Consider the following 18,211-nt stretch of genomic DNA (forward strand, 5'->3'; position numbering starts at 1 on the left):
GAGCCCGGCTCGTGTGCACTATGGATATGATCTACAACGTCTGCTTAATAGAAAATAAGTTTTGAATCATGTGATTGTGACAAGTAAACAAGCTTTCTAAGAATCACAATAATAAGTGCATATAAAACCATTAAATTTTAAAAAATGAGAAAACATAAATAAAATAAAATAGAACTCATAAAATTGCAACAAAACCAAGATATATCAGAAAAAGGTTATACATTGAATATATAAAAAATTTATTGGGAAGGTCTCATTTCATTAAGCTCAAAATACTGGCAATATTTGTAACAGTTGAGTCGAGTGAGATGTGAGATCGTCAGATCGTGCGTAATCAATTCATGTAGGTTTCTTATCAAATACAAAAGAATGCCAATCAGTTAGTTGGATGCTAATTCCAAACCAAACCCGACCCGCTGGCATAGTCAGCTGTGGGCTAGAGTTGGCAAAAACTGATATAAAATAAATAATAAATTAAACGAATAAATGAATTAATAATAGCAAAAGAGACCAAACTTAGTACTTAGCGGATCGGTCCAACCCATACCCAGATCCGATCTCAACCCACCTGGACCAAGTAGCGAGTATTCATGGTGATAACCACACAAGATCCAGTCAACCCAGCATACTTCTCTTTTCTAAATTTTCTTATTTTTTTGGACTAGTATTTATAATAACCCATATTTATTGGCATAGACTGAATGTAATTGGATTTTGTCTAGGCAGGTCTGGTTATGAAAAAAAACATCCAATTACATTTAGTCTAATGCTGGTCTGGTTCTGAATGCCCCAAGGGGGGTTGGCGTAGTGGGGTGGGGCCTTAGCTGCTAGACGGTCTGTCAAGGTTTGATTCCCATGGGCGTCAGCCCTCTGCGCAAGCAAACACATAGCATAGGCGCCAGGGGCAGGGGTCCTAGACTTAGAGTTTTACACTGCTGGCGGTATAGCAGGCTGAGCCAACGCGGTCAGGTCTTCGTGCTGGGTACAGTTCTTCGGGTTATAAATCCAAACAAAAGGTCTGGTTCTGAATCGAAGTAGTCATCATACTAACAGGTCAAACTCCTTTTTTCCTGAATTTGTGCATAACAAGAGTCAGGCTGAGCCTAGAGGGGAGGGAGCTCTTCAATTTGAGATCTGGTCCAAAATTGTCTAACTAGTCTCTCTCTCTCTCTCGCTCAAATTAGGTAAGGTGTCATCTTCCCTAGTTTATTTATTACATTGACTAATTGTATTGCCACAAAGCAATCTCCCATTTATTTATTACATTGAGTCATATTATTAATAATATATGCACCTAAGTTAGGTTGCCAAACTTTTTTATATTTCATCATCTAAGGCCTCCTTATTCATATTTAAAAACCTCCCCCCCCCCCCCCCCCCCCCCAAAAAAAAAATAAAAATAAAATAATAGCCCTTAATATTTAACATCATTCCCTATCTAACTAGCCTCACAAAGAATGACCTTTTGGCAATTCAAAAGGAAATGGTAGTGTCTATCTTTTAGGAAAATATTGGATATTTTGTGCTTGTGACAAATAGCCATCTCTCACCTCAAGCAAATAATGCGCCTTCTCATCTTATGCTACACTCCTCCAATTGCCTTGCTTGTTGGCTCACTTCATCTCTCTAGTCAGATGCCAAACGTGCAAGAAACCAAATTAAACGTCATCATTGCCCAAAACAGTTGCTTAGGATTTTTAACAATTTGGTGCGTATCAAATCTCTTTGTACCCTTGATAATAAAATGCCTTAATTAAAAAATGCAAAGAATTTCCGTTCTCCATTCATAAAAAAAAAAGAACTTCAAAAATAGGTAAGCTAACCTATATATTGATTAATATAAACCAAATAAATAAAAAACAATGATTGATAGACTTTTTTTTTTTTTGAAAGGCAAGCTAGTGTTAGGCAGATCCTACCAGTTATACAATTGTACCATTGGGTTTTGAACCCGAAACGTCCCAACACAAGGTGACGTGCACCAGCTGCTCCTAACAGACAAGCGGGGAGCCCCATTGGTAAAAGCAATGATTGATTATGCCAAGAAAGTCTCGTCATACAAAAATCCAAGGAATTAAGGGTTGATTATTATAAATATTCTAAGGATGGATAAGAATGATTTGAGTTTTGCAGTTGCAGGAAAAACCATGGATACAAGTAAGAGTGGGGGCTTTGTGGAGGAGATGAGGAGTGCATCCATGGAGTTTCATGTTGGGGACTTCATGGATGCTAGTAAATGGGAGCCCACCATTAAAGGATATCTTCAGTTTCTCGTAGACAACCAAATTCTCTATGCCACTCTTGAAAAGATTGTGTGGGGTGCAGCATACCCTGCTTGTAAGCTCTCTCTCTCTCTCTCTCTCTCTCTCTCTCTCTCTCTCTCTCTCTCTCTCTCTTTGCCATGTAGGCTAAACGGATTCGAATTCGGATGGTGACAATCTCATACCAGATTTGCCTTTTACATGTAACCAGATTTGGATATCTGTCAAATTAGAATATTTCTCAGATTGGGTAGCAAAAAATCAGAACCATATCTGCATCCAATCGAATTCAGTCAGATATCAGATAAAATCTGGTTCATTGACATCCCTACTGCAAGGTCAAGGCCAATGAAAAACTATTCCCTGTGGGCTGGGAAGAGTACTCATAGAGTTTTACACTATGGACATCGAAACAGAGCCATGGTCAATGTCGCACCTCTTGGCCCATAATGGGACATCTAAACCATGATGGTGGTTCCTCCTCGTTATAAGAAAAAAAAAACTGTCAAACATTCTGAAGTTTGTCCAAGTCCATCAATCAACAAAACCATGGGCACAGCTAGTCAAACTCGGACCAAATCAACTTGGGTACATCTGCTCCTTTATAATCTCGTGAACCAGGCCAAGCTGCTTCGAGTTGCTGTGTACCATGCACCAAGTTGCCTGTGCAAGGTTAACCAATTGTCTTTTTTTTTTTTTTCAATTCAGATGCAGAGTTGAGAAATACAGGCCTGGAAAGGAGGGAGAAGCTAGAGAAGGACCTCAGCTGGTTCCAGGAGCAAGGCTACTCAATCCCAAAACCTTCACCTTCTGGGATAATCTATTCCTCATATCTTGAAGGGATCTCAAACAAGGATCTCCAAGCATTTGTTTGCCATTTTTACAACATATATTTTGCTCACAGTGCAGGTGGCCGCATTATTGGAAAGAAGGTTCCATCATAAACTTGATCATTTTAATACAAATATCTAGCATGAAAGTGCTGCAATTTCATGAACTTGGTCACGTTTGACATAATTCTTGGGCACGTAGAGTTCATGAACTGGGGCCATATTTCAGCAGATGCTGAACAATCCTGAAATTTGTTTGCACCAAACAATATATTATCACATTCAACTAGAAGAAATAACGAATTATAATTGATTGGGTCAGATTCTGCCAAATTGTTGTCGCATACATATCCTTTTGGCATAATCCAATCCAATTATTTTCCTAATTAGTTCTTTCTGTGGAAGGTGCTGACCGCAAACGTGATTGTATTGGAATCCATGATATCCAAACAGTGCTAATCTATTTAACTAAAGTCTAGTAAGGCAAGGAGATCAAGTTAATGCTAAACTTACAGGCATGTTGGGAAATGGCACCAGTTTATTGGTTACTGATTGGCATTTCAGCCAATTCTTTCCTGAGTTAACTTTGTCTTATGAAGCCTGATTGGATCCATAACTCATGCAATTTGCACAATTTTGCTGCCACCCTATTTTTTCTCAAACTAGAGCAGGTCCAAACGAGTTGCATAGGCCAAAAAATCTGAAAGTATAAGCAATACAATGCTTCAAATGTCCTGGTAATTAGTTCCCATCTTCCAACTCATCAAATGACAAAAACGCCTGACAGTTTTCAGATTTTCAGGTTTCCAAAAAATTATTGGAGAATCACGAACTGGATTTCTACAAGTGGGATGGAGAACTCAGCCGACTGCTGCAGAGTGTAAGGGAGAAGCTCAACCAAGTTGCTCAAGTAAGAACTACATTTATTAGCAAATTCTCTGCCACATTTTTTCTGTTGTTTCTGTGTTCCTGCTCAAATAGAATAAACATGGTCCAGTTCAACACACCTAGTTTCACTTGGGAAGAAGGACTATTTTTGGTTTGCCCAAGTGTTTCTGTGGAGTCAGGTTGAACGTTCCATTCTGACATCAAGGACTCAAAACATGTCTGACATCGGTTCGATGTTGACTGCAAGTTTCCTCGGTGATATTCGAACCAAATCTCAAGTGACAGCTGGTTTTTAGTCCAACTGAAGTAAGATCCCCTCAGATAGGCCATGCTGTTGTAGATGTAAAAGAGCTAGGATTGCATATCTCATAAAGTAGATAGACTCAAATCAACAGATAGATTAATCTCCGGGTCAGCTCATTACAGTATTTTGTGTCCAAGGCAAACTAACAGAATGTTTTCATACTTTCGTTTTGGTAAATGGAAGGCGAGATTTTATTTCTTATTGCCACTTTTTTCTTTTCTTTCTTTTTTCTGCAGAACTGGTGCAAAGAAGAAAGAAGCCATTGCTTGGAAGAAACCAAGATATCATTCCATTACTCGTTTCAGATATTAAACTTAATAGTCTCTTAAGTAGTATCACATGCTTGAACTAAATTTGATGTAATTCAGATTTATGTGAACTTTAAGTCTTTGTTATGTTTCTCATCCATTTATAGATATGAGAGAGAGAGAGAGATTCAGCCATAAAAAAATTTACAGAAACTATGCATTTTACTGCGAGAAAGAATCGGCTGAATGATCACTATCATTCAAGGCCAAAAGTGTAGTTCATAAAATCCATAAACATATCAAATATTCCAAGAAGAGCTATCTTACATTGTCAACCAGAAAAGCTTTAGCTTCAATTAAATCATTTTGTATATCCCCTAGCGCTTCTTCTAACTTCTTATCCCCCAATATTTGGTTTGTCTTTTTCATTGCAGCTACTTTTGCTTCTTGTAGTTCCTTCATAAATCTCAATCCTGTCTGTAGTTCCTCTTCAAGAATCTTTATCACTTCCTCTTTACTGTCTAATTCAAAGGTCACAATTTGATAACTGAGTATCAAGCACTGGAGCTCCCCCAGTGCATCCTCCCTTAACTGCGTGAGACTCTCTCTTTCTGAAATAATGTTCTGCAGCTCAAGACTGGCATCCTGTAAGGAGCACTTGGCTGCAATTATCTCTGTTTCATTGCTTTGAGACTCAAAATCCAATGCCTCACATTGCAACTTCAACTGTTCTGCTGCTTTTCTTATGCGCTTAAGCTTCCCTTCTGCATGCTTCAACTCAACTGGAAGTTTTGTTCTCTCTTCTTCCGACTTCAACAATTCAGCAGCTTTACCTAACTGCAAAGATCTAATGCTCTGTGATGAAAAGCCTGGTTTGTTAGTGTTATCCACAAATAGCGCCTTCTCTGTTTCTTTCCTCCGAGTTTCAGCAACTTCAAGTCTTGCCTTTAAGGCATCAATGATGTTACTCGTGGCAATTTCTTGTTCCTGAGCCTCTGAATATGAACTCCTCAGATTCTCCCTCTGAGCTTGCAGGTTGATTAAACATTTCTTCTTTTGATCCACAAGGCATGAAAACTCATTCTCCTTAACCCTTGCCTGAGCTTCTTGCTGGTCTAACTGTTTATTTGTTTCACATAATTTTGACATGTACAATTTGAAAGCATGAAATCTACTATTGAATCTGGATTGCCTCTCCTCTGTTTCAGCATATATGAGTTTGAGGAATGCAATCTCTTGTTCCTTCATCCAATTATTATCCTCAGCTATTTCAATATCCTTGAGGAGCTTTTCAATCTCACAGGATGTTTTCTTGATTATGTTGAAGACATTCATGGTCTTCATCGCTTGGACAAGTTTGCCCTCTGCTAGATCCAACTTTTTCAAAGCCATATTTAGTTCCTCCCTCGACACTTCAACTTCAGCAAGCGGCTTAACTGCTTCTGCATATCCATCTACATCTTCAAACACTTTGGCTTCAACTTCAGCAGGCAGCTTAACTGCTTCTGCATATCCATCTACATCTTCAAACACTTTGGCTTCATCAACATCATTCTCATAAGACTGAAGCATTCTCTTAAACTCATCCCTTTCCTGCATTGCCTTCTCATACAATCCCATCAGTTTGTCATTCTCTTCGTGCATTTCATGTAGCTGCTGTTCTAGTAATTTGACATTCTTCATTTGTAAGAGATCATCATGGTCTTCTTCCATACAAATGCCTGTGCTAACATTAGAGAACATATTTTGGTCATCAATTTTTTCTATGTTACTTCTTTCCTGTTCCTTTGTGTTATCAAGTGAGATTGTGCCCTCATGCAGCTGAATCACTTTGTCATTATCTTCCATCATAACTTTCAGCTTTTTCCGCAGTTCATTATTTTCTTTTTCTAGAAAGATGGCAGTTTCATAGGCTTCAGCTTCTCTCTGGCTAGCAGCAGCAATTGCATCAACCATGGCTTTAAGTTCCAGTTGATCAGACATAATGCTGTTTCCTGGATCGTTTTCTCTGAGATCATCGGTTTTGTGCTTCATTGCTTCTTTCATATTAGCTGTAGCCTTCTTCTCTTCTTCAAGTTGCAATACCAAATCATCAACCCTCCTGTAATAGGAGGAAGAAACAAATCTATGAATCGAAAAAGGCTATCAAATAAAACGAGACCAACATAACAGGAGAGCAAGCTGGAAATCCTCAGCCAAGTTCATTAAGCATCAACAAATGCCAAATAAACAGACCAAATTTCAGAAAAAAAAATGGACAAGTTGGACACTGTGCTTAGCTTTCCTGCAGCTTACGCCACTTTGGGCACTTTGCAGACTTATACCACAGCTTAGGATACTTAATCATCAGCTACAAAATTAAGGCTTAAGTGGAAATTTTTTTAGTTTACGCTGCATCTTTTTCTCTTTCACAACATTCAGTGGTATTCTCAATTATTTTATTGGTGTTCTAATTTACTCTATGCATAGAAATACCAAAATAAACTCAGTAGCATATAGAGTCTGTCCAAACCTCTCCAATTTCTCCTTAGCATCAAGACAAGCTTTCAAGTTCTTGCGTAGTGCTTCCACTTCCCTCTGATACTGAATAGCCTACAAAGAATTTCTTAAATTGCTCAGCAATTTATTTGAGGCATTTCACCCAACATAGAGAAGACTGAAAGGGAAGACATTGTAAAGTAGAAAATTTTGAAAGGCAATGGTGAATGGTAAATCTTCGGAAGTGGGAAGAAAGTATGAGCAAACACTAAAAGAGATTCTTTAACATTCTGTGAGAAAACCAGTAACTCATGAAAAATGTTTCCCAACAAGCTTTTAGTGTACAGAATGTTTTTTAGTGAAATGAAGTATTTGAAGGATTTCGTAACAATCCACCTCTATCAAATTTGAGATTATTTGAAGGATTTCATTCCAAAGAAGCAAACCTGTACTTGAAGGATTTCGTTCTCTTCACTGATGGAAGAAAAGTCCAGATGTGATGATATATCCTGCTAATGGAAGCCACAAATAGAGCAACCCAAAATAAGTAAACTAACTACAATAAGAAACTGCAACATCCACAGCAAACACATTAAATTTCTTTAAAAGAAAACACACATGCACAGGAGGGCCAGGGGGTGGGAAGAATGTTTCAGGGCAACAGATTGTAATATTGCATTTGTTTGATGAAAGCATTTCCAGCATTTACCCTTGCATTGACTAAGTTGGGAAAAGCTTCACAGTTGGACCTATGATGAAAGCTTATGTAAGATAAATGATATGAGAATATACATTGAGTCTACGTTTTTTTACCAAATAAAGTAAATTTTTCACAATATGGAAATCCTAATTTATCATCTAAATTATTGGCAAAGCTTTGTCATTTGTATAACAAGGCATACAAGAATGGATTTCTAGATTTCTCTGAAACCCAAGTCTTACTAGACATTAAGATCGATCTTTTTTTCCCATGTGACCTCTTGCCCAACTTCTTACAAGTCAGAGAGTTGAGCCTCCTATTAAGGCCTTTAGGACAAAAAACCTGCAGCAATCAAATGTAGTTTGAATGTTCTAAGATCACAACTATCAAAAGCGATCAATGGCACAACTCATCTTAGCATTCTCTAGAGAGTTGATCAAATCATAAAGCAACATCACTAGACTTTCTAATTGATAAGACTGTTGCCTATGTCACATGGGTGCGGATGCGGATGCGGGTGCGGGTACGTGTGCGGAGCAATTTAAAAAAATTTGGACACGGGGACACAGCTATATATATATATATATATATATATATATATATATATATATATATATATATATATATATATATAAAGATTGATTTTTTTAGTTTTTATATGTCTTTTGCCCTAAAAATGGACAAAAAAAGACTCGGTCAAAGTTGACCGAGTCCAAAATGTGGACAGACTCGGCCCCAGTGCGTTGACCGAGTCCAAAATGTGGACAGACTCGGCCCCAGTGCGTTGACCGAGTCCAACACTTGGTTGACAGTGTCCGAAGCCGCACCTGTGTCCACACCCATGTCGGGGCATGTCAACGTGGGTGCGTCGCCCCCTTGATGAGTCCGTGTGGCATAGACTGTTGTATACCTAAAACAACTTTAAAGTTTAAACTACTATAAAACTTGTTTCTTGCCTGACTAGAAGTCAAGAGATTATCATCATTGCCCATGAGGATGCTTGACCCTGTGCTTCCTTTCTGAAATATAAAATACGAAAAGATTAACAAAAGGAATGTAACTTTTGAGAGATAGAAATGCAGATAACAAAAAATGGAATATTATTTTCTTATTCATTAACATATTATCATGAACCTGAACTCTTTCCATTTCCTTCTCGTGCATAAGCTTCCAATCTAGTGCTTCAAGTAGCTAAAAAAAACAAGAAATTGTATTAATAAAATAACGCATAAGTGTATATAAAGCATTCTATTGATTGAAAATACTTCAATACCTTATCTTGTAGTATATCAACTTGCTCAATGAGCATCTCCCTTTCACCATCCTCATAAAATGACTGAAATCTGTATTAACCACACAGCATAATTACAATATATTAATCACTTATCTGGACAAAACATTTTGCATTTATACACTGCAATAGAAGAACATGTCCTTGAATACAAAATACAAATATATTAGCATTAAAATAAAACTGTAATTGCTTACTTTCTAAGCTCTTCCTTCAATCTCAAGTTCTCCATGGCAAACCTTGTTATTTCTAGGTTACGATCCACTTGGCCTCGGAGAACATCCATCTCTTTCATAAGTTCCCTTTTCTCTTCTAGAAGATGTCCTTCTGCAGATATCTTTGAAGAAGCAAGAGCCTCTAGTCTTTTTATTCCTCCTTCACGAAACCGCAGTCTCATCTTCAAGCTTTGGATTTCAGCTTCTCGTTGTTTTGCCTGAAATCATCATACTCTCAAAGTAAGCCTTCAAAGACTACAAAAACGTTAACATTTTTTCAAAATAAAACCAATTATAAAATTCTCGAATAATTTGGGTATGATCTACTACCCAATCAGGAAGTTCTTTGTATTTATAATGATAGAATTTCATGAATTTATTAAATTAAAGTTTATTATCTATTAAAAAAGAGACTCAAGAATCCACTAGAATAACATTTTCTGTTGACATTTTCATGTGATTCTAGGTGCAGAAGAAAATGACATCTTAGTTTGGGAAGATTTCAGAAATCCTTTTGAAAACTAATCTTGGCTCAAGGAAAAATGTTATGTTGATTACTCTCAGAAATTAACTAACATAGAAGATAAGGAAAAGAAGCAACAACAAACTGTAATAAAAATCCAGAAATTAACTACAGATCTAATTTTCAGCTCTGAAACTAGTTACTTAAGGTAATTGAATAAGAATACAAACAGGTAAATGCACGAACCAATTGCAGTGTGGCCTGATTTTCAGCGGCCAATGCTTTCAGTGATGCTTGTTTATCCTGCTCTCTTCTAATAGCAGCTACGAGAGCAGCCTCAAGATCTTTCTTCTGTGAATTTGAAAGGGGAAAAAAGGAGGAAAAAGGAAGATTTATAATGTCATCTATGAACATTTACACAAATAAGTTGACATAACCATAGGTTGAATGATTTTTATGTCCATATTAAACTTTGGGATAACTCTGACATCACTCAAGCCAAGTAAGATTACCTTGAAACACTTTTTGTCAGAAGTAAGTGGACTCAATGATCCTTGCAATGCATCCCATTTAAATGATCCAGGTGAACCAGGAAAGCATGTGCTCAAACTATCAGCTTCCTGGTTATCTGGACCCCCATTGGCTAAAGCCCGCAAGCGATTAACTTCTTTCTGCAAGCATATAAAGAAGATGCAGTACACCAGTAAATAACACAATTTGTCATACCAACCAAATTTGTAATGTGGGAAAATGAAAATCGAGGATGAACCTCCAGGAACTTTTTTTTTGTCTTGTGACACTTATTTAGCAAAAAACTAATAATGGTAGTACACATTTAAATGGCTTGTATTTTGTCCAAAGAACCCAGGCTGACTTTTATTATTGTAAAGATTGTCATGCATGTGCATGTACATATATACACATACATACATGCACATGGGAAAAAAGTGCAAAAAACATCTTAAATTTTTCTCAAACTTTCAGATGCTCGATGTTCTAAGATGACATGATGAGATACTGAAAATCAAACCACATATAATCACCAGTACTCTAGTCCTAAAAAACAAATAATGTACACATGGCCTTGCAGAAGCTGCAAAACACTGCTTGCACTTCGTATCAACAAAAAAAAAAAAAACTTATTTAGTCTCAAGAGGCAAAGAGCAATAATTCATTTGAGGAACTGATAGTGAACTCTGGTAATTTACAGTAGCAACATTACCTTGAGCTGTTGAATCTGCATGCGCATAGCAAGGACATCTCCTGATGCATCCTCATTTACAATTGCCTGCCAAATGGTTGAGAAGAGCTTCTTATAATGGAACAAAACATGTAAAATGCAACAGTGTTTGAACAAAATTAAAGGCAAGATCTTGAGAATAGTATAACCGTACATTATTCCTAATAAACTTAGCTCGCTGGGCAAACTTCAAAGTGCTCAGCGATTCCAATGCACAGCTGCAGCAAAAGTGTGATATCAAATGTCTACATAATCAAGAGAGAGAATCAACCATAAAAAATCCATTACATTTTCAAATTTTAAAATTCCTCACCAATTAGACGGGCTAATATTTGCAATCATAATCGTCTTGGAATTCCCACCTAATGAATCCTATTGAACAAAAAAAATGAAAAAATCAATAAGTTTCTAGAAAAATCACAAAAAACATAAAGTAAATCATCATAGTTCTAAACAACATTCATTACAATCAAATTGCATGTTGATTCTACATATTTTAGGCAAATGAGCAGAAACCAGGACTTTCAACTATATCTAAAATTATGTCATCTAGGGTAAAACCTGAAGAAGAAAGGTCAACTTTGAATCTCTGTAAGGAACATGTTGTGCCTTTCCATTAGAGATATTCACAAGATTCATGATCACCAGCCTACATAATGACAAACTTTTAGTGAATAATCATATTAACTTCATTCATGCTCAACATCTATTAGTGAAAAAGAAAAATAATAACAAAAAAACTATGAATAAAAATTAAAAAAGAACATTTAAAAAATGCTCAATGTTAGAATAAAAAGTACCCTAATGTAGAAAGTGACTTGTTAATATTGGTTGCTTCCTTTAGGCGCTCACCTTCAGCACCTGAGCTCTTTTGCCTGTAAGAAGAATCATTTTAACATCAAGAAGGGAATTGAGAATGTTAAAGAGAACAGATTTTTCCATTCGATTTTGCTAGTTGATTGGTCAATTCAGTTTACCAAGTTGATACATGAAACACATTAAAGATCGCTACGGAACTGCTCTCTGTGCACTGCTTTCAGTGTACTGCTCTATCATTGGTTAGGTAGACTGTGTCTTGAGTTTAGTATTGAAAATAAAAGTCGATAACCTTGAAGATTTGTTGATAGCAAGGAACCTTTAATTAATGCACAGAATTGCCAAGGCATTTTACCTTTCTGACCCAGCAAGGTCCACAAGATTCAAACGAGCAAACCTATGATGAGTTATGCCTTGTATCTCCCACTACATATACAAATTGAGAAAGTTAACAATCTCACTCATCAATTTTATGTCTGGGCAAAGAAATTCCAAAAGAATCTGACAACGAAATATCAAACAAGAGGACATAGGTGAACATATAAGATAATAGTATGCAGCATCAATATCAGGCATTAGAATTTTCTTTTAGCATTGAAAAGCAGGAATAACTAAAGAAATTATATTTGAAAGAGTTTTGAAACAAAACAAACTTTTAACATATCAACCGCATGAATGATGTTCTAATAAGAATTCTTTAGCAACAGATATTAATTGATTACTTTGGTCAAAAGATATCATACTAAATCATTATCATCTTTCACTCTTGTAGAAGCTTGATTAAAGAATAAAAAAGAAATCTACCTTGCTCTCAATAGCACATGTAAAAACACTATGAGAACGACTACTAGCAAGATTCATATTTGTGGCAGCGACTTTCCTATTTGCTGCACCCTGAGTACAAACATAAAGGAGAAAAATGTCAGTAGCAACATTCATCATAATTGCAAGAATCTGACCAAGTGTCAACTCATGTACAAGATGTGCAATTAAATTTAAAAACATGGTAGCGTAAAGGTCTACAACATGTTAAACATTTACAAGTTAACTTGTGTGTACATCCTATTTAACTATACTAAAAATATTAGTATTAGTGCTAGCTTGTTAGTGAAATCTTTATGTGAAACATAAGGGATCATTTGTGCATGTATCTGACCTGAAGAAGTTGCTGCATGACCTCACGAGCACTTGAAGCCTCAAACTCTTTGAGGTTCTCCACATACACACCTTTCTTTGCATCTTCTCTTATCTAAGCACAATGTCATTATCATAATTACTTAGATAAAAACATTCAGAAATATTGTGCTTAGAATCTGTATTTGTAAGCAATAGTGATTTAGAATGATGTAATATCAGAAAAGCATAACTTCTACAATAACTCCAGTCAAGAATGCTCCCTCCACAAGTTTCAGAAACAACAGTAGTGACCATTTAATTGGCAACAAAATGTGGGACACGTCAAGAACACCTCATTTGCAGTGCTTTGCTAAAAAAATTATTTCAATAAGTTTTCAGAACATGGCAGAGAAAATGGATAACACACTAATATATGGATTAGAATGTTCGAAATTTTTGGATTTTAATTCCCAGTTTACTTCCAAACAGCTTAAGATACTTTTCTTCACATCACTAAGGATTGATTACATATCTATTTTTACCAAACCAAATAGTACATCCAAATTAATAGTTTTGAAAAGGGAACCTGCAGAAACAAGTTGTTCATTATGCTATCACCAGCCTGAAAAGCAAATAATAAATATCTCTGCCAAAAATAGAAAAGGTTAGAGATGTAGAAAGTGTTCAGCCACACACCTGTAAGTTTGAAGAGGATGGATCTAAAAGATCTAAGATGTGTTCATTATATATTTCAAGGAAAGAGCATTTGCAAGTAAACTTTATCTTCTCATCCCTCCGTGCCTCCTTTTCCTGTAATAGCAACAAACCAAACAACTAATATGAGACAACATTCAATTGAGAACCTATTAACATAATTCAAAACGTTATAAAAAGGTCATATGCCATGCATGAATTGACAAAATTCTCCTCCCTAAAGGACAAATATGTAACTTGAACATGTCCCATACTGCCATTACATCATGCATGAAGTCAGACATCTAGATGATTGGATATAAAGAGGACAATGAATCGCCACTTACATCCTTAAAAGGTCAAGCATCATTGTTCTTTAGCCATTGTGAACTGTCAACATCACTAATGCATCCATGGCCCATGGGAAACATATGATGACCTCGATGGAGGTATTACTATGTAACCGGGACACGCCAAAATAGTCGGCCTACCTGTGTCGTGTCAACACTAGGATGGGTACCAGAGGCAGTGCGGGTACGCCCGCGGGTTGGGTCCAACTCAGACCTGAGCTTTTTTTTTGTTTTACATAAAGTCAAAAGAGCGGTGCCATTTTGGTCCCGCCGCCCCTCCTTCTCTGCTCTCCTGAAACTCTCCTCCTCCTCCTCCTCCTCCTTGATAGAAGAATGAGAGAGAGAGAAACCGAGATCTCTCTCTCTCTCTCTCTCTCTCTCTCTCTCTCTCTCTCTCTCTCTCTCTCTCTCTCTCTCTCTCTCTCTCTCTCTCTCTCTCTCAGCAGAAGAAAAAGCAGAGAGAGAGAAAGGGAAACTGGAGAGAGATAGAGAGAGAAGGGGGAAGGGCTATTTATAACTTGGTTTCATTGACGACAAGTCCAAACCTGGTCAACGAAGCTAAGACCCAACTCAGATCCCATGTTCTCATGATTCAGACCCAAAAGTCTCTCTCTCTCTCTCTCTCTCTCTCTCTCTCTCTATATATATATATATATATATATATATAGAAATATATATATATACGTGTACCCATACCCTCATTTTTTGAAATTTTCATGCTGTACCCATACCAATGTGACATAGAGGTATATTATCTTTTTGGAAAGGATAGTTAAGCATATCTTGATTATCACTAATGAATAACATATATAAAGAGAGATGTGGTAAACGAACTTCAACATTAACATCAAAGACATTTATAAAAGGTGATTAAAGATTGATTTGATTAATATCATTTATAAAATGGCAGTAGAGATTGAGTTGATTCCAAATGCCAAAAAGACCCGCTCCAATCATAGAACAAAAATTTAACGCACCTAGTTATCTTTTTCTAAATTCAATCTTCTTGTGAAAGCATTCAATGTTTTGGTTTTTCAACACATTCAATAGAATCATATTTAATATTTGAAAGTTTGGAATATTTTCTTTGGTTCAACAAAACAATAGAACTGACAAAAAAAAACAATTTCCCACTTCCCAAGATACAATTCTAGATGAAAAAAAATAGGGTTACCTTTTGAATCCTTGAAAACAGATAGTCAAATACCCTAGGTGTCATCCCACAATTCACGCTATGTCTGCGGGTTCCTCCCTCAATATCTCCAATCATTGTATGAGTCTTTCCACTTCCAGTCTATAATTGGAAAACAACAAGAACAAGATATCATCAACCAGACAGACAAGAGAGATCAAGCAGAGACCTACTACAAGCTCTGCATTGACCAAAAGGCATCATTAGAATGAGTTAGCAGAAGATCTTGCACTTAATGCCATCCTAACATCAGGGTCCTTATTCATCCAAGTTCTCAAAATGCCAACCAGCAATTCAATGGAACAGTTGCAGTACAAAAGATTCATTGGAACGAGTATCAATTTCTTTAAGCAAAAAAAAAAAAACAAGAGCAGAATATGAGAAACAATGTTTATTATAGCAAGGACATACCAACATGGATACAGACAATCATGCCATGAAACAGGAAAAACATAAGAGGGTATGTTGGTTAAAATAATCTCTCTGAGAAGAGGGATTAGTTCACAAAAAAGCATATACATGAATGTCTGCAAATTGCTAGGTTAACAGGAATCAATTTGGAAATGCAAATCCAGCCTGAAATTTTTCAACATACTTGACCATACGCAAACATGCAACTATTGTATCCTCCCATGCAATTCTCTACCATTGGCAATCCAGCCACTTTGAAAAGCTTCTCCTGTAAACGGAAATTTATTAAAAATAAGAATCACCCAAAAGAAAAGGTGCTAAAATAGATGGCACAAGACATTCATCATATAAGAAACAAAACAAGTAACCACATTACCTGACTGACATTTTCATCTGCTACTATGTCAAATGTGAAACGAGACTGTGGCTGACCAATCCAAGTGATACTTTGAGGACCGTCTTGTCTGACACACCTTCTATGACCATGAAGGGATATCTCAGAGCTGTTGAGGGGTCGAATTCTGATGATGACCTGCAAATTAAAGAACAACAGAAACTAACATTAGATTAAATCAGTCGAATGCCAATTGAAACCGCTGTTTTCTTGTTGATACTTCATGGTTTTGAGTAAGATTTCACTAAGAGATGCAACAAAATATTGAAAAAAAACAGCAGTTCTTATAAGCTCGAAGTGTTCCCGTGCAGTTAAACAGGCTATATACACCTCCAAAACCTTTAAGCCGCCATCTATCTTAAAAAAGAAACCTTTTTCAACAAATAGAAGAACAAAAATGTAAAATGAAGCATCCAACAGAAACAACAAGCCTCCAAGTAAAGAAGGCTTTTCTAAGCAAACACATAAAATAAAATCTCCTCTAGCTAATCATCTTCCCACCAAGAAAATCGCAAAATCTACGATCGTAAATCCAAAAGATGCATCTTAGAAAAGGAATAGCATTTGGATTCAGCTACTCAGGACCTAAACTTCTCTCTTAGGGCATCCGAAAGTTTGTCCTCATCGGGAGAAGAAAAAACCAGAGATCACTGAAACATCATAATTTCCTCAGTGACTCGCACAAGATCGTCAAGATTGCATGACAGAAATCACCAAACAAACCTTAGATCCGTACGTGAGTAAATTTCAAAAAGAATATTTGAACATGAAAACAAATTTTGAAACCACGGAAACAACAGTGCGTACATAATCTCCACTGAACGAGAAGAAATTAAAAAAAAAAAAGCCTAAAAGCGCTCAAGAAGCACCTGCGCGTTGTTATCTTTCCAAAAATTAGGATCCTCATGCAGTTCGAAGCTCCGAGTCGGCGCGATCAATCCCGCATCGAACTGATCATTGTCTCGTTCCTGATCACCACCGAGCACCGGAACGCCTTCCTTGAATGCAGATCTCGTTATGGCTGGGGAGAACCCAAAGGGATCGGTTTCCGACAGGAAGAGGGGCGGTTCTTGAGCAGAAAACCGGTTCCGAGGCACACTTCCGGGCTCTGGAACCATTGACATTTCCAAATTTTCCTCTCTTCTTCACCTAAAGCCCAAATTCCAGAGTCCAAAGAAGGACAAGAAACTGTAAGAGCCGAACTATGGTTTTCGCGATGGAAACAAACCTAGGGTTTTCTGATAGGAAAATCGAGTGCAGAATTAGGGCTCAGAGAGAGAGAGATGAGGGACGTTGGGTGCTTTCAAAATCTCTCTGCGTCCCTTTCGCATTGGTCTTGGATTTTGTCTCGATGGAAGGGACGGCTTCAGATGATCCGATGGTGGAGATGGTTTTTGATCGACGGTCAAGACCGCAAGATTCAAATTTTAGTAGACCGTTTGGAGATTTGAAATGCTGCGCCTCGTGTAATCAAAAGGCTACGCTTTTGGCCGAAATTACAAGACAAGCCCTCCACGTGTGTGGGCAAATCTTATGGATCGGATAACCCATATGATCCATGTCCGTTTGAATGGTCGGTGGCTCGGTGGGGCCTTTGACGATGGTGCGCTCTCAAAAGGTGGGTCGGGTACTATGGAATATGGATGGCTCAATTAATGGTTTGCTGCATATAGGTATGGATCAACAGAGACTAAGCAAAATCCAACTTGAATATGGATCCGGACCTTTTTCTTTGATATTGAATAGAGGAGGAGGATAGTCCCGTGAGATTCAAACCTATAACCCCCTCCTCTTAGGATACTGCAACCTAGGGCTGTCAATGGGTTGGGTTTGTATAAGTACCCTACCCGAATTTCTAGATATGGGTTTAGGATGTGTTGACCTAAATCTGACCCAAGCAATATGCAGGTCGGGTTTGAGTCATGATTTTTTTTGGGTACCCAACACGATCCAGAGTTTTTGCGGAGTTCCCAACCCGACCCAAGTATTATACATATATATATATATATATATATATATATATATATATATATATATATATATATATATATATTTAATAAAAAAATTGTAAAATTATGTGGATCCGGGTTTGGCATTCCATTTTTGTGTCCCCACAAAACCCAAACCCTGTAATTTGTTATTTGGGTGCATTAACGCGTACCCAGATGGGTTGGATACCCGACCCGTTGGCAGCCCTAGAGAAACCTTATCCTGCAGCTATCTCATTTCACCTCGTGGATCTTAACACAGTTGGGCTTGGATACGGACTCAACATAGATTGACCCGTTTTCCCAGTCATTAGGTACCATCTATGTGTTGAC

The 18,211-nt window shown here is 37.2% G+C and overlaps 2 protein-coding genes across 2 annotated transcripts; one reads left to right on the forward strand and one right to left on the reverse strand.

The window, feature by feature from the left end:
• The first annotated feature begins 2,138 nt into the window (after positions 1-2,138).
• On the forward strand, positions 2,139-4,726 carry LOC149827585 (heme oxygenase 1, chloroplastic-like). The gene is made up of 4 exons (XM_090018174.1): positions 2,139-2,337; positions 2,970-3,193; positions 3,894-4,001; positions 4,520-4,726. The coding sequence occupies exons 1-4, from the start codon at positions 2,148-2,150 to the stop codon at positions 4,610-4,612; spliced, it is 615 nt and encodes a 204-aa protein (XP_089874300.1). The 5' UTR covers positions 2,139-2,147; the 3' UTR covers positions 4,613-4,726.
• Positions 4,658-17,008, reverse strand: LOC149827586 (P-loop containing nucleoside triphosphate hydrolases superfamily protein). Its single transcript, XM_090018536.1, has 22 exons — positions 16,760-17,008; positions 15,873-16,028; positions 15,681-15,764; positions 15,068-15,187; positions 13,547-13,660; positions 12,891-12,983; positions 12,539-12,628; positions 12,090-12,160; positions 11,719-11,793; positions 11,480-11,567; positions 11,232-11,290; positions 11,073-11,136; positions 10,901-10,966; positions 10,191-10,349; positions 9,925-10,029; positions 9,198-9,433; positions 8,983-9,052; positions 8,844-8,900; positions 8,666-8,728; positions 7,456-7,518; positions 7,044-7,123; positions 4,658-6,632 (listed from the first exon to the last, which is right to left on the reverse strand). Exons 1-22 carry the CDS (start codon positions 17,006-17,008, stop codon positions 4,850-4,852), a joined length of 3,945 nt encoding a protein of 1,314 aa, XP_089874662.1. The 3' UTR covers positions 4,658-4,849.
• Positions 17,009-18,211: the final 1,203 nt, after the last annotated feature.

The sequence above is a fragment of the Nuphar pumila genome, chromosome 10 (assembly GCF_984573655.1).
Source record: "Nuphar pumila chromosome 10, dmNupPumi1.hap1.1, whole genome shotgun sequence".
Lineage (NCBI taxonomy): Eukaryota > Viridiplantae > Streptophyta > Magnoliopsida > Nymphaeales > Nymphaeaceae > Nuphar > Nuphar pumila.